Raw genomic sequence first — 17,612 nt, forward strand, 5'->3', positions numbered from 1 at the left:
TTTTAACATTTGAATGTTTCACCCATTATTTAAGATTTCCTACACCATGTTGAAGTTCTTCGCAAAATATAATTTTGAAGCCCCAACACTTTTGCATGATTCACAAATAATTTCTTTCACTTAGGGAACAGAACGAAACTTTTGTCAATAGGTAACATTTTAGACAGGGAAGTTCTACCAACACTTTGAATTACTAGCACTTCACTGGTACACAAACTGATGATTTCCATTGAACACCTACTATCACCATGAGCTAACTTCATTGCTTTAACTGTAAACTGGAGTCAAAATGTTGTAACACTACCATGCCTTCATCCTTTGACCACTTGTGCACACACAAGACCACTTTAATTGATAATGTAAAACAGAGGCACTAGGGTAAATGATAAATTCGAAATTGGACTGCAAGAAATTCTATTTGTCACATTCTTGGGTTTCACACAGACACACACACTTCACACTTTGCTCAGGGTTAAATGTTACAGCATACTTTCATACTCTGAAATACACATAACTTTTACTTTGAGGAAATGTAATACACTGACAAATACGTGATTCAAGCTGAGCATTGTAACAACTGTTTACACATTCACTGTTACACTTGCCACAATGCACTAACACAAAACACTAGATAGATGAAGATACAGGGTCCAACAATGTCTCACTGAACTGCAGCTCACAGCACTTGGCACAGTTCTGTATCAAATCAATTATGTTACCACATCACACAAATACTCACTCCACAATCTGTCACAAAAATTTAATTAATATGAACCACAACATCTAGCCTATGCGTACAGTGATTATGTCTCTACCCCGTACCTTTGGACATCTTACACCACAAAATTTTACTAGATGTGTACAGAATTGCTTGCAGGTTTTTAATTTAAGGTTTGAAAATATACATTCAGAGACATAACCGAAAAAAAATTAAAAAAGTAAAACAAAATAATATATCTTAATATTACAATTTAACATGTAACATACAAACTACATTATCCTATGCTGAAGAAGCTGCAAATACAAAAAAACAGAACATGAAAAAAAGAAAGAAAAAAGAAAAAGAAACTTGGTCAACTCTTACACAACAATACAACTCTGGCTCCTATGTACTGCACTGTTTCCACCACTACCAATATCGGTATTGTAAATATGTTTTTAAAACACACTAGCCACGCTGATTTCTATATTAAGCAGTCACTGTTGAGCTGCCAGAGTTCTTAAGTCTTAATGGTACATAATAATACCATAATATGAGCACATATATGCCATTAATTTTTTGAGAAAGATCTACATAGAGCACAAGATACTATGAAATGATAATCTTTCATGATAGCCTCAGCATGCATATACCAACAATATGCCAAAGCAAAGAGCAAGATCTGAAACTGTCAAACTTTTACATGGAGTAATGTTGTACATTATGCATTTCCACCTCTTACAACTACTATAACTAAATGATCTTCTTTCAGTCCTTCCTCTGAAAGATTTGGGGCTGTTCGTTTCAACAACTCGGTTGAAAATGGGCAAGGAGGAAAAGCGTACAATACACCAGTAGCCTCAGTGTCCTTATTGAGAAGGGATATAACACCTGCAGCTTCCTTTTGTTTTAAATATGAAACTAAGTTTCTCAACGGTCTAGTCTGCACAGAAGTATCCTCAGCTGCTACTTGATTTGTAGATCCTGACAAACCTAAGAAAATTGCATGTGAACTTGAAGATGAAATTCGCTTTGATACATCCTCTAGTTTTGGCTGATCTAAGCGTAAGCGTTGTGTGATTCTGAGATGATTCTTCCCCTCCTCATCTTTTAGCAAAGTGGTCACAATTTCCGTGTCACCATCAGTCAAATGAAATTTTGCAGGGAAAAGCGAATTTTTCAAGATTAGTGCACCCTGCCACATTGCAATACATTTCCTGGCAAGCTCAGGCAACGTTCGAGCACTACCTAGCATTCCATTTCTACGACCGTCTGAACCAGAATCACTCTCAACAGAATGTCTTCGTGGGGAGTGGGAACCTGATCTGTCAACCCCTGGTTCAGCAGAACCTGCACGTCTCGGCTGAGTGGGCATTTCATACTCTATCTCTGGCAATGGTCGTCTACCTGTCCATTCAGCACTGTAAGTATCAGCTGGGAATCCACCTCCACGAAATGCTCCCCTACCTCCACCCCTTCTATCATGCCATGGCATACCTCTTCCCCTGAAGCCACCACCTCGTGGTGGTCCATAACCAAAGTCACCTTCAGGCCATGGTTCATAGACAGGCTCATAGCTTCCAAATTCATCACGTCCAGGAACTCTGTTCCTAAAATCTCCCCCAGCCGGTATTTCTTCAGGAAAAGGTCTAGGTTTGTAATTAGTGTAAGTAGGCACTACATCGGCAAAATCTGCACGTAATCTGTGTTCTGGACCACCAAGGGGAAATCCACGCATTTCTTTGACAGCAGCAGTAGCTGCATCGATAGAATCATAAAGGATATATGCATTTGTATCTCCTTTCACGTAGTCTATTTTCTTTATGGCACCAAACCTATCAAATTCTCTTTCTAACTGGGATATTGATGTCCAAGGACCAAGACCTCCAATCCAAATTCTAGTTGTTGGATTTGCCTTACCATAGCCAATTTTACACTGGAACTTTCCAATATACTGACCAGAAAGTTCTACTTTTGACCTATGTGCCATGTCCAAATTCTGAAAGCGAACAAATGCATATGCATTGCCTGTTCCTGGAGGTGGACGTTTAATATCAACATCTTCCACAATGCCATAACGTCCAAATATCCTACGCAACTCTTCTTCAGATATGTTTATCTCTAAATTTCCAGCAAACAATGTTCTAGTGGCTAGAGGGTCATCTTCTGGAGGAACGTGATGTAAATAGTTAGGAAATTTATCTTTTTTGTTTTCAAATTTTTCAAAATGGGGATGGGGCTTGAAACCTCCTGGAACCATATGCCTTGGTGGACCATAATGATGTGGTGGACCCGGAGGAATATGAGGTGGGCCATGGTGCACTGGTGCTCTCATAAAATCATGATGTGGTGGAGGGGGGCCTTCTCTACGAAATTCACGATGAGGAATACCAGGAGGTGGACCATATGATCTCTCATACCTACTACTTTCACTCTGTCTGTGCCTCTCTGGCCCCGGAGATCGTGATCTCTGATGATAGTATCTGTCATACTCAGGACTAATGCTTCTCTGCCTGCTTGGTCCTCTTCTATATAAATCGCTTGAACTTCTGCTATCATACACAGGTTCCACTAATGCCACTTTATCAAAAAGAATAATTCGAGGCTTACTATGCTTAGCGTCACGAGCATCTTCTGAACTTCTAAAGCAGACGTATGCAACTCGCTCATCAAGATCATGTGATATCCTTACACTCAGCTCACCAAATTTTTTATACTCACGATATAATGTATCTTTAATTACGTCGTCACTAGCTTTCGGATGCAATGCACTAACACATAACACCTTATAACTAGGATATGATCTCTCGGACACATCTCTTGATCGTCCATAATCGTCTCTGTGTGAGCTTTCCGAGGGGTATCGACCCCTGGGGCTTGGAGATCTGCCGCGACTTCTTCTTCTTATCCTTTCTGGTGTAATCCGCTCGTCCGAGCTATCGTCATACCTCCCAATACTCGATCTTGATCTCTTGCTTCTTGGAGGTGTATCCCGGTCCGAGCTCCTCTTCATAGTTCGTCACCTTTTTCACACCAAATACTGACAAAACGAGTTCAACCGAACGGCACTAACCTGGAAACCAACGATTTTTTATACTACGTGTATCCATGCGCGCATTTTGATGTTCAAATTACACTATTATGGTCACCGTAAACAATAATATTTACACAAAGCATACCAGATGCACCTCGTTAACTGGCAATCAAATCTGTTCTCACAAATTTCACTCAAACAACAACCACATATTTAATTATAGGCACTACTTTCGCTTCCTTCCAGCGTCCCTACGATGCCAAATATTCACGGAGGCGTCAAAGATGACATTTATCTGAGAAACAATGTCCCAGATCGATTGCAACGAAGACAGTGTAACGCCAGACTAACTCAGGCATGAATTACTTGCACATTCATCCCCCGCACCATTGTCATTAACGTCATGTTAACCGTTTCCACACGCCGCAGTTGGAACCTCTATTTTAAAATTGGCGACAAATGAACTTATTTTTACGGGAGTTAATGTAGTTGTCAAGCCTTCACTCAAAGAGATTATAATGACTTTGACGGACGAAAAGAAAAGAAAGGAAATGGGCCCACAAATGTTGGGAACAAATATGGGTATCTCGTAGGAATCGCATCGTTCGATAACAATTTCCGAATGAGTAAAATTAATTTTGTAATACTTGTGAGCCATATATACAAGAGTGCAATATCTGTATGCGAGATACCATGGCAGCACACATTAAATTACAAATAATATTGCGATATATGGCAATCGGAAACACTTTATCGTTGCAATACATGCACGTAAGGCATTTTTATATGAAGTACTGGATGCTATGCAATACTACACTGAAGGTGTATCGGAAAATAACATTTTTGTCACAACAGGAGTGCTTTTTTGAGTTATACGGGATTGTGATACTGTTGGCCAAAGATCCTGTAATTTTTTTATTCTATTGGCTTCTACCATACAAACTTTTTAGCCATCGCAATTCAAATGTATTGATACACATATACTGGTCAAGATAACATTTCTTCTTCTCCTTTCCTATATGTCTTCAGATCGAGATTGTTGTACTTATATTACAAAGATACAATTCACAACTAACCCTTCACTTGTTAATTACTTTCTTAAGTTAAATGGTAACATTTATGTTTAAATTTTTGTGTCTTTCTTTAGCTGTAACTCTGGATAAGGTGCTGTAGGTCCTCCTGGTTGTGTCTCTGAGAACCGGGATCATGCAAAGTGGCTATCAGTGACCTAGTCCTAAGAGTTCCTTTGGAAAGTTGACACTGGTTTCTCACAGCATGTACACTGAAATATGTAATTTATATCACCAATTGTTTCTTCTACACACTGACAAGAAGGTGTATCCGATACGACGACACTACGTAAATGGCTGGGAAACATCCATGTTTGAGACGGATGCTAGAAATATAACTCTCCATTTAGTGGTATGGTACCTAAATTAGTAAGCAAATTTTGTACTTCTGCGCTGAGTAGTCATTATTCAATGACTGTACCACGGAGACCACCGACAGTTAATAAAATATTCTTGACTATTATGCCATGGTTGAATGAGTTTTAATGTGACATCCATTCGACCATGGCATAATACCTTTATTAACTGTGACATTTCCGGTCGTGAATGTTTACATTTTACAACTATGACCACTATTGTATTTACATAGGATTTTAATTAGGATCAAGGGTATTTTAAACAAATAATGTATAAAGATAATAACAGAAAATTCCTTAAGAATGCAGTAGTGCAATACAGGACAGCACACAGCTCTTACATCTAGCAGCTCGAAATTGTAACATTATTTTTATCATCTGCTAGCATGTAATGCCTTGCATGAAATATGAGTATGAGATGCCTTGGATATGGTTCTGATTCGTAAATGAATGGGTGTAAGACGACGTTTGCTGAACCACAGGTTGTGTATTTTGACATAGTGCAGGTACTGTGGAATAAACACTTTTATTTGCCAGGGAACTAGATGTGATAGACTAAATCACTATTTACACTACAAATATTACAAAAGTTATTTAGTAACAAACGCATAATTTTCTCCAGTTTGGTATTCTATTCAGATGATCAGGGTTTTTGAAGTGTTGTTTATTTTAATTGCATGTGCTTTAATCTAAACCGTAATTATTTGTTGGCTGTTAGGAGGAAACAACTTTCTCAAACACCATCTACAGCAGCATACTGACTCATCAGTATATGGACAAATTTCTTTGGAACACCATCAGTGCTTTCAAATAAGAAATTACTGAAATGACTCCTAAAAATGTTAGACAATGGAGAAGATAAAAATTTCCCAACATTCATTGGGAAAAAATATTTTGCTTGATCCACACTTTTTACCAATATGTCAAAAGGTATCAGTCATGGTAATTGTGTTGTGCACAATTCTGCATATGGCCCAACAAATAATATAATTATATGAATTTCTTTGTGCAGCATCTACTGTGTCCTCAGCTCAGTGGCTACATTACATCTAGACTTTTAATTGACACAAATAGTGAGATTCCTTATCTGTAAGTCTTTTTGTGTTAAAATATATGGTACAGTTTCGAGTTCACAGTTACTACTTTATGATCGGGTTACCAAGCTGTTTATCATAACTGTCCTAAGAGCACTGCGAACTTTTTATGCATGTGGGGTAACAATATTCTCACCTTTCCTTCAGTCTTCTAGTAAAGAGAAATAACTTTCAATTAATTCTGACAATGAAGACTTTAGAGCAGTCATATTATCAATGCAACCTTGAATGCACTGTGGATTTTGTCCTTTATTAAAAACACATAACTGTTTTAAATTTTCCTGAAATTCTAACAGTTTCTCTAAATGTTTAGATTCACTGAAAAGTTGTTGCCTGTACAATTCGGTGTTGCTACATTTTGAGGAATTGAAAATGTGAAAAAAGGTTACACACATTTCAATGAAATCAGCTGTAATAGTAGCTGAGGATGGCAAGGAACCAAATCTCACATGTAACTGAACACCATAGGCAATGGAGTGACTTAGAGTACTCATTGTTAAACATACCCTCATTGGGGAGAATGGAGGGCGTGTGATGTATAGTTTTGGAAGTTTGGGGGCAAATTCTAGGTACAATTGTTGAACTATTTTTTATAAAATTCTTCAGTGTGAAACCAGCCAAAGACTTTTCCTTAAAACTGAAAGTCGTATTTCTTTGTATTATTCCTCAGTGACTTAAGCAAGTAAGGGGCACCACAGAAAATCAATACTTTTTCTCAATTCACTTCAATAAATAGTTTTCCTCAGTTACTCTCTAAGAGTTTTCTCACTTTTACATTATTTATGCCTTGATCACAAACTACAGTTTTAGGTAATAGACCACTATTCTGAATTTGAATCAAAATGTTAGTCAACATATGTTTTATTAACTCCCAAGGCATTGCTTCTCAGGACAAATAATAAACTATTATTCGATAAAAATTTAAGTACAGACCTTTGACCATCACTACCATTTAACTCTGGATCACAACAAACTTCTGCGGGGGTTTCCTGAAAACCTTAGAATATGTCATTTTGTGCACTGTAGGTCAATAGTGACTTACGACATACTTCATCAAATACTGCGGATACAACTTTTTCCTCTGGTTTCATTTTTCCAGCTTTTCATTGTAGCAAATCAAGCACTAAGCTGTTAATAACTGGTTTAACCTCTGAATTTGGCAACGAGCTCCTTATTGTTCTTGGAGTAGGTAAACAAAAGTATGTCTGCAAAAACCTGTACAATTTTGGTACACAAAAATGAAGGTCCAAAGTTAGCCCTCTGCCTTGTTCTGTATCACTTCTTCCCTTAGGTTCCCTGGTTTTCGTAATTACCTATAGGTTGATAAACTTCCCTACCACATCATGACAAACATATCTTTTGGCACTGTTGCATTTTGTCGCAAGTCTCCTGGCTGCTATATTTTTGAAATGGATATTGAGTTCTAGTCACAGTCTAATGTATGGCTTGGAGTATAACTTTATAGTCTGTTATATAGCATACCTTCACATTCAACATAATAACCAGAAAGTGCGATTTACTCGCCGACACAAAAGCTTGTGCGCTCTAGTTTTTACTCAGTAACCAAGTGAACAATTAAACAAGGAAAGCAAAAACCACTGACAGTATAAAAGCTGTGGAAACCAAGCTGCAGCAAGGAGAAGGCATTTGACAGTGCTCCTGGCTGCCAGTTTGTGAACTGTGGTGATGTCTGGCAGACTATCATCTGATCATTTAATGTTCATCATTGCTGTCACTTGTCGCCACCATGTAGCCCTCCTCGGAAAACGGAGCGTCGTCCTCGATTGACGCCCAAAGCGGCATTCATGAATCATGCCGGAAAGTATACTCATTATCCACAACATGTTTGGCGTTGAGTCAGAGTCGGAGAAGTTTCTGGTAGAGGCTGCATGCTAAGGGGTAGAGGTCTCATCTGGTTGTTTGGAAGATCCAGGTGTGAAAATTCTTGTCTGACAAACACTAGCTTCCTCTCTAAATGGATACAGTACTCATATTGCCATTTACGAGGATTTCAGACGTTTTCTCACCTCTGTTAATGAAGTGAGGAGACTACTATAAGGTTGTGAACTGGTAGTTTGACTCCATCTCTTCACAAAATTACTTGTGTACAGTATTGTAACTGTCGATATATCAAGGGCTGCAGAGTATCGTGGCATGATGCTTATTGTGGCCGGATGTGCATCATCTTTCTCTGGTGGGGGCGACGAATTCTGGTGTACTAGCGTCGTCCACTGAAAAAGCGGTTGGGTCAATGAGCTCGCCTGGGAAATATAGGACTTTCCAATACACTAGCTCTGCTGGCGAGGCGTCCAGCTCCGGTTTGCACGTGTTGCATAAGCCGAGAAAAAACCAATGGTAAGATGTATGTGCATTACAATTCATGGCAAATTAATATGATTTTAAGCGACCGGTACGAGCGTTTGATCATTCGATTACTGGGAGTTTGGTAACTTTTTGTTGTGTGTGTGTCACTGGGCTGCAAATTTACCCATCTGAGCAAACAGATCGGATTCGAACTGCAATCCCCTTTCCATCATTATGCGGAGCAGACAAGCAAAACGAGAGATCCAGTTAGACACAATGCAGTGGCTAGTGCCTCAGAATAAATTTTATCCACTGATACGACTTCTGACCATCACTTGAAGCAGTTTACTACTGTCAATAGGCAATGTCGTTCTTCCGCAGGAGGCAGACGACTTACGACATCAATATGAACATGTGCAAATCGTGCTGACAGACTATCTAAAAAATTATCTACCGGTGCATGAACATGACGAGATATCTTGCTGCGTTGACACTGTACGCATGCACAAGCCAATGTTGACAGTACTTTTGTATTAAAAGCCACGCTGTACGGCTAGCTGTTAGTTTATTTGTTGCCTTAAGGCTGGGGTGGCATAAGTAATGTAAGCTTTCAAAGTCTTGCTTATGAGTCGCCAATGAAACGAACAGACGAGTTTTCCCATTCTAAAACTCACATTACAACTTGGCACTCGAGGCTGGAATGTTGACAGGGTTAAGTTGAAGACCGGATGTGGTCTTTTAAAAAAATCCTGAAGTTCCTGGTCAGAATCTTGTGCTTAGCCTAACTGTGTAAAGTCAATTGTCTTCATGATACTACTCACCCAGGACAGGCAGTCTGTCTTACATCAGTAGTGAATTGAGCTATGAATTCCAGTATGTTGTATTGTGTTGGGAACATTTGTCGTTATTTTGCCAAAAGACATAAGTTAAGGGTTTATGGTCTGTATAAATGACAAAATCTCTCGCTTCCAAATGTGTACGAAAATCTTTAATGTACTCATAAGTCCCCACAGCTCGAGATTATACGCATTCCATTGTCGCTGAGCCAGAGAGAGTTTTCATAACAAGAATGTGACAGGCTGCGAGACTTCATCTACATATTGTTGCAGTCCAGCACCGATTGTCATTTGGCTAGCTTCTGCTACAAGCACGAGATGTGCTTCTGAAGCCGAATGTGCAAGAAGGGCTGCATCTGCTATACTTGTTTTATCTGCTTTGAGTGCGTTATCCGTTGACTCTGTTCACTTCAGCGGCGTTTGGCCTTTAACCTTAGGACCAGCTAAAGGTACAGTAACAGTCTCTTGAAGTTCTGCCACATGAGGTAGGTGACGATAATAGCTGAGAACTCACAGGAACCTTCACAGTTGTTCACCAGTTTCTGGCCGTGGAATACTTATAATAGCTTGGATATTCTCTGGTAATGGCAATGTTGCAGCTGATGTTATTAGGTGGCCTGGAAAGGCAATCTCTGCCTGACCAAAAACACGCTTTGAGGTGTTCAGCACCATTCCATATTTTTAAAGGCCCTTAAATACCTCAGTCAGGTGCTGTTTGTGTTGCTCTGGGGTTGCTGGTCAAGATATGAAATGCTATATTGCAAGCCCTGTAAAGCTGAATATTAAATCTATGCCACATCTGGGCAGCATTTCTGAGTCTGAACGTCATAAATAGGCCAAACGGCGTTATAAGAGCCATTTTCAGAATATCTCTTTTAGTTACAGGAATTTCTGTGTTTTCCTTTGTGCAATATAGTACACTAAACACCTTTCTACCACATAATGCATAATTATAATCTCTTAACAGAGGACCAGGTTAGCAATCCAGTACTGTCCTAGCATTCAAGGCACAGTAATCAGTAGCTGCCATTCATAATTCTTCTTTGGTAATAAATGTGAGGGTGATGACCACAGTCTACTAGACAGGTGAATGATGCCTTCCTTCAAGATGGTATTAAATTTCGCCTTGGAAACGGTGTATCGATCATAGACGAGTTGTCTGGACCCACATGAAGTCGGTGGGCCTGCAGTAGTGTTGCTATAATGTACAGTGTTGTGACACACGTTTTGTGGGGCTCCAGGAGGCCTTGTCATACCAAGAAACTGTTCTAGAAGTTTGATGTACCATTGATCTCCATCTGGATCAATTTGGCGTCATGTAAAGTCGTGGTAGAACAGAATCCATGAGCATCTGGTCTGGTGACTTTGCCTATTGCAAGAGCATTTGCGACGTCCGGCAGTAGAAGACAATATGCTAAAAAATTGGCTTCGATTATAGGTTCGGTTACATATGCCACAGTGAAATTCCATACCAAGGCAAATCATGGTCCAGGTCCAGGTCGACATGTTACATTCCATGCATCGCAATTGCTGAATTATTAGCCATGAGACGACAAAATTAGGTGACTGGTCAGGATTTGTTTAACTGGTTCTGCGGTAAAATACTTAGGTTGGAACCCATGTCTACCAAAAACTTGCGTCTTGTTTTGTGGTCTGTGATGAACAGATTCAAGGACAATGACCGCCTATCCAGAGCGATTACTTCCGCCTGTCGTTTACCACATGGGAAGGTACACAATGAGATGCATTTGTGTGCCTCATCTCCAAACTTCTTGTGGTACTAACACAGACCTGTCTGGGCTCAGTTGTCGGCTGCTGGGGAGATAGCTGAAGAACAACTTCTCGACATTCTGCGGAACCATTTTCTAACATTGCAATCGGAGAGTAGAGTGCTCGTTGCTCATCTGATTACTCAGTTCATCGACCTTTCTCTAGAGACTATCAGAATCTGCTCGTGTCACCACCGACGTGTCATTACATGCCGCCATAGTTCCAGGGCAGGAGGTCGGTAAAATAGTGTCCTGAATCCAGTCCATCAAGTCCGCTACGTCGTCGAGCGACATGTTCGTTTGTAATGCAATCTGGCCTTCACCTGTGCTAGCAGATAACTGCTTTACATTGTACATAGTAAATCATCAGGAACTATGCACACGTCTATCTTGCTTCTTAGATGACAGAATTACTGGGATGCTTTTCTGTCGCCGAGGACATCCTGCATGAGCACCTCCTGCACTCGTTCCTCCTGTGAAGATGACCTGTCTGAATTAATTTGGCCTTTCGCTTCAGTGTCAGTCTGCATCCTGAGGTGAAGTTATACTGTCTTGAACCTAGGCTGCTCTAGCGGTGATCCAGCTTATTGATCACCAGCGGGAATTTAGTGTACTCAGTGGCCATTCTGGAGGAGAGAAACTTGTCTCCACCTGCGAGAACCAGAACAATGGGTTGTGAGACCAAATCGGGGGTAGCTGCACTGCAAGTCCTGATATTGCTGGTATGTCCATTATCTTACTAATTTCCGATTCTCAAAGGATCGCCACAATACGTCTGTGCTGCTGATTTATTTTCTCTTGCTGTTGTCATGTTGGGGGCATCGCTGTTGCAAGTCTGCTGGTTGCTAGACTTTTGAACTCAATATTGTGTCGCCATGTGTGTAGCCATGCTATTTATCAGAATAAAGTGTTATTCCAAGCCATACATTCATTCATAACCAGAAAATGCGAGGTACCCGCTAACACAAAAGTGTATGTAATCAAGTATGTGCTCGGTAACCAAGTGAACGAATACACAAGGAAAACAAAAAGCACTGGCAATATTAAAGTCACAGAACACTTTCCTGCAGCAAGGAAGGCTTTTTGAAACACTCCTGGGGGGGGGGGGGGGGGAGTGCATGTATCCTGTTATGTCTGCCAAACGATCAGCTGATCACTGAACATCTACGATGACTGTCATTTCTTGTTGCTACAACATACAACTTTGCACTTTAAACTACACAACTAGGATCTCAAAGCATGAATCACTCCTTTCTGTCTCAATACTGTTTTCTGTAATACTCTTCACTTTACCATTAATGGCAAACATTTTTCACAGTTTTATGCAACTTTGGAGCTGACGTTATTGTCCACTTCAGCCTGAATTTCAGTGACTAATTCCAGTTGCTCGACTCCTTCTCTCTTTCTTTTCTTTGGACCTGGTCTGAAATTACATCTCTTTCTATAAGACAAAACTGAAGGAACAAAGCCAGGACAAATACTGAAACAAGAAGAAAAAAGTTATATGTAAAAGCAGTACTGTAACTGATCATTGAACAGGCGTTAAAATATAGCTATTTTATTGCTTTACAAACAATACTTACCGCTGCCTTATTAAATTCTTATTTCTGAAGTCCTTCTCTACAATATGATCAGTGTACATTACATGATTAATATTTAAACTCTCTGGTCCGTCTTTTTTAAATATTTCATCAACATCAGCTCTTCTACTGCGAATAACCCACTGTTAATATCTATAAATAACTGAGCTGTGGCAGCTCACTCCATTTCCACACAAAAGATATCCTTTGTCTGGCTGCCAAATGAGGCAGATACGTGGCGTCTAGCTGAAGCTATATCAGCTGCCTGGTGGAGAGGAAGATGGTTGGCAGTCAATGGCGTGGAGTCAAGTCTGGGCAAGGCTGATTGGGAAGGTGTGTGCTCGGCTATGCAGTGCTGCAATTGCAGACATGTTTTGCTGTGAGGCTGGCAGTGGATTGGTACGCTCGCTGTCTATATCTTGCTGATGTGAATTTGCTGCATGTTACATTACTTGCATGTCCCTTAGTTTCTTTTCATCTATCTCAATAGTGGTTTTTGGGGAGACTTGAGGGTGCTGGTTTTTAATATTTGGAAACTGGGGTACTGTACATTGCTATACTCTTAGTTCACGCATAGTGGTCGTTTCTGCTTGAATTGTGAATTGTTGGTTGTGTGATAAAATAATGTACCTCCAAGTTGGTGTGAGGGGTTTGTTTCTCAATCTATTTATATGTATTGCTTCTTAAGGATCATACGTGGGTAGCCTGTTTGACTTAAAGAACTTTTGCTTTACATAAGGAACAGTTTCTTATGATAACGAAAGTATATTCTATGCTTTGGGTTGCCTGATGTTACTTTTTAGTGTGTTTTAGTGCTACCTACAGAGCTCCAGTCACACTAATGCATTACCATGAGGCTGCACCAGTCGCTGTTCTGAGCACGTTATTTTGTCTATTTGTGTGGTGCAGGGAGTGGGGTAAACTGTAAGCTACAAGTAAATTTCCCAGTCCTCCGAGTATTTAAAACTTACTGAATTTCAGGCAGTGATGCACGCCGCCTCAGGGCTGTAAGCTATTTGTAGTTTTAAGATTTTATGAAGCTGCTTTTAATTCTTGATTGCTAAAAGCTGCTTCTTGGAACTGCCATTCATGCTTTGCTGTACTGTTCAGGTGGAAAAAGTTTAAGAGCTGTTATTGTTTTGTTTTGATTAGTCGACACATGCCACTACTCAAAGGACTTGGTAAAGTGTTGTCGACTATGTGTTCTACCTGGATGGACCTGACAGGTGAATGAGCAAATATGATTGCTTTCTGGAGCGATCAGTTGGTTACACCAGCACCTTGATATCCAGACAGATAACCCACACATTGGAAGTGACAGCCAGTGTGTGTAACCGTGACAAAGGCCCCCACTCTGCAATTAAAGCATAATGTTTCTAATTTGTGGTCTCTACAGAGATGTTACGTTTCGTCAAATTTGAAATCTTGGCTAACTGTCAGATTGTGCCCCCATATTAATTGTATTCTTTTCTTTTTAAAGGAGCCCTGGCCTTTGAAAGCCTTGGGGGATTAGTAGTGGTAGTTAAAATTATTGTTGTGACCTTTTATGTTGTGTATCTGGTAATCTTATGCAACAAATGTTGTATTCTGTTGTATCTTATAGAAGAATAAAGCATAAGTAAGTCTCACTCACAATTTGGAGTTGTGATTTTCCACTGATAAGGATAAAATTTTTTTTTTATTCTTAGTCTAATTCCAAGTTGTGTAACGAAATCACGCCCCTGTCTTTAGGTTGAAGGAGAGCATATATTTGATCAGGATGTTTAGATGCCTTTAAAATTTTCCTTATTATAGAGTTTGGTCGAGATAATTGTTATTAGGAACCTTTTAAATTATTTCATTAGATAATCTGTCACATTTGTTTCTTGAATCTGTTTGATTGTGTAATAAAGTTGTATTTGTATTTCTGGTAAAACAGTGAATGTTATGGAAAAGAAATCCCTGGAGTCCAGTTCTTTCATTTGAGTCCTTTCCTTGTATATCCTTGGCTATGAATTTCCCACACCAACAACAAAAACCAAGTTCAAATCACAATGTTCTCAATTATAGGAAGTAAAACTAACTCACTGAGTGCCAGTAATCTCCGATTTATATTCAAACCTACATTTCTTTATTTCTGGGGAATCTGTAATTACTTTGTTATCAGTAATTATTGCATCCATATATGACACAAATAACACCTCTAGCAGCCACTTGCAGTTCATAAACAAAGTGAAACTATCTTTCATTGAGTCTCTCATCTGTTTACCTATGCAAGGCTATTAGTATTCTTTTATTCTTTTCCAGTTACCAGGGTGTAGTGGAATCACTGCTACAATCATTCAGACACAGTATCCGCTATTATCTTTATACGATGCTTGTTTTAAATATCTTAAGGCACAATAAAGCTTTGTTTTTCCAGTCCCTCTTAAGATTTACGCTCAATGACTGAAGTAAAAATTTATTGTTGTACCGAAAGAAAAAATACTTTTGTAATATTGACTGTTTTGCAGTAAAATGAAACTCAGTACCTTTCGCCTTGTTGGTTATAATACTTTTAGAATCCGTTTCGACACTTCAAATTGGTTGTTCTGCAGTAATACAAACCTCAGTACTTTTACTCTGTTGGTTATAGTACTTTTGGAATCCGTTTCATCACATCAAATGATTGTGAGTTACTTTACTACAAATAGGGAATCACTGAATGCTAGAATGAGGATCCTATCACATAGTTTAACGTAACTTGCCAGTGAAGGTCTGGAAAAACAGTAAGAATTTTCATAAAGTTTATGAGAGCCTAACTACATAATATGAGCTGGGAATATAAACAAATTTCAGGACAATGAAAGTGTTTTAAGGATGAAGATTTTAGTATAGGAATAATCAGAATAGCTTTGATATAAACTTTATTATATAAACAATTACGTCGTCAGTAACTTTAAATTTTCCTGCCAGTCCAAGTTTGAAGTCTATTGACTTATTAACTACTTTTCTTAGATACTTAAAACTTTGTGCACACATTTATGACATTATTATCTAAAATGTAGACTACAATCAAATGATTTCAATCAACAGATTTTATACTATAAATACATAAATTAGACAATCAAAACTAAGATAATTTTTTAATAATTAATAAGGGTATATTTTTTCTCCTGGTGATAGTAAGCTGGTGTCTGTAGTCTACTTTTCGCCAAGTGGTACCCCGAAATATCACAAAATTTTTCTGCATAAAATAAACATTTACGAAAATTTGATTCTTTGGAAATTCAGTTTAAAGGTACATTTCATCTGTTACTCACCCTTGTTGTTCTTAAAACTCTCCAGTTGCACAGTATTCTTGGTTTGTGTGTTCGTCATCTTCTCTCTTCCTTTTCTTGCTCCTCTTTGCTGTTCTGGCCTCTTTATTGCATCAAGAACCCATTTTTTGCCTTCGACCTCTCACAGAGAATCAATTGCCAACAGTCCTTGCCTCATATTGAAAACAGGAGTTAGTCCCAACAACTCTAAAACATCACATCTGCTAACTGCCCCATCAATAACGCAAATAACTGCATCTTACACACCTAATCTCATGGTATTGAAACATAGTTTTAGGCAGGCGTTCCCATATCACATGGTTGAATCATTCATTAACATTTTGTGTCTTGCCATGTAAGCACCATGACAATAGCTCAGTGTCAGTCCCTGTATATGGGCTTAATTGCTTCCAATACATCAATTGGCAGGGAGTGATGGCGTGCAAAAGTCTCGCCATTTGGTATTGCTGTTTTGTATCCACACCATGTGTCTACTCCACTGTCACAGAGAGCATGCTGTGGGTGGTCATCCATAGAAGCTTTATGGAAAAAGGTAGCCCATACTGCTTTCTTCATGGCCTCAATATTATCTCGATTCCTTCTTATAGCTGAACCATAATAAAGCTGCTGTTTGCCCACCTCTTCCCTAGTAAACTTCTTCGTTGATCCATTGTGGACTGTGGGACAATGGCTGGCATGAATTTCTTGATGCAATAATTTACCAATGACTGTTGGTAAATTATTGCATCAAAAAGATCTTCCTTAGTAAGACAACCCCAACCACCAATTAATTTGCCATCACTGAGCATTTTACCCTTACTTAAACGTGTGCCAATCCTTTTTTGGACATGACCAACACACCCTAACTTTTCAGTTTTTACAGTTCTGCCATAAGGCATATTTTCCAACACATTTCAAAACCCTTTTGCGTTTCTGCCTCAAAGGTACTCTCATACCATACACCATAATTCTCTTCTGACCTTTGAAATATTCTGAGAACTCCTTCTGATTCCATTCCACCACTGTACCCAGAAAAATTCTGAACAGAAACATGATCCTGGCTATTTCCTTTGCAACCATGACAGTACTTTGTTATGTCAGTCACCTTTCCATTTTCTAGGGATGTTGCAGTGACAACACCATTCAATAATAGGTGACCACACATCTGCCATGTCCCATCAATTGCTGCAACTATATCAGTGTCACCTTCACTGTGTAACACAGTTTCTTCTACTGCTTTCTTCATTGACACTGGACTCACTTGAGCAAGACTTTCAAGAAGCAACTGTGTGTACTTTTCAAATCTTGTAGGTGAGGGCAAATTCATGATAGCATGAAATGTTTGAGCTGCCTTTCTACCCCTCCCAATACACCTCATTCCATATGCAAGTCTGATATTTGTGTTACAAACTCTTCCTTTGCACAATCCAGAAGAATATCCAGTTTCAGTTACCCCACAGAAGTCACAAAATACTTGTAATTTACTAGCCACACATTTCCCCCTTCAAAATCTTCGACGATTTTAATACCACCTTTTCCACAAAGTGCACACATAGCAGCATTATTTAAAAACGAACATAAAGCACTCAAT

The 17,612-nt window shown here is 39.1% G+C and overlaps 1 protein-coding gene across 2 annotated transcripts; it reads right to left on the reverse strand.

The window, feature by feature from the left end:
• Positions 1–397: 397 nt before the first annotated feature.
• On the reverse strand, positions 398–4,005 carry LOC124797918 (RNA-binding protein spenito). Of its 2 annotated transcripts, none has more exons than XM_047261049.1 (2): positions 3,880–4,005; positions 398–3,773 (listed from the first exon to the last, which is right to left on the reverse strand). In XM_047261049.1, exon 2 carries the CDS (start codon positions 3,711–3,713, stop codon positions 1,422–1,424), a length of 2,292 nt encoding a protein of 763 aa, XP_047117005.1. In that variant the 5' UTR covers positions 3,714–3,773; positions 3,880–4,005; the 3' UTR covers positions 398–1,421. The 2 variants fall into 2 exon arrangements, with proteins under 2 accessions (XP_047117005.1, XP_047117006.1); XM_047261050.1 differs by having other exon boundaries at positions 3,869–3,945.
• Positions 4,006–17,612: the final 13,607 nt, after the last annotated feature.

This window comes from Schistocerca piceifrons, chromosome 5 (assembly GCF_021461385.2).
Source record: "Schistocerca piceifrons isolate TAMUIC-IGC-003096 chromosome 5, iqSchPice1.1, whole genome shotgun sequence".
Taxonomy (NCBI): Eukaryota; Metazoa; Arthropoda; class Insecta; order Orthoptera; family Acrididae; genus Schistocerca; species Schistocerca piceifrons.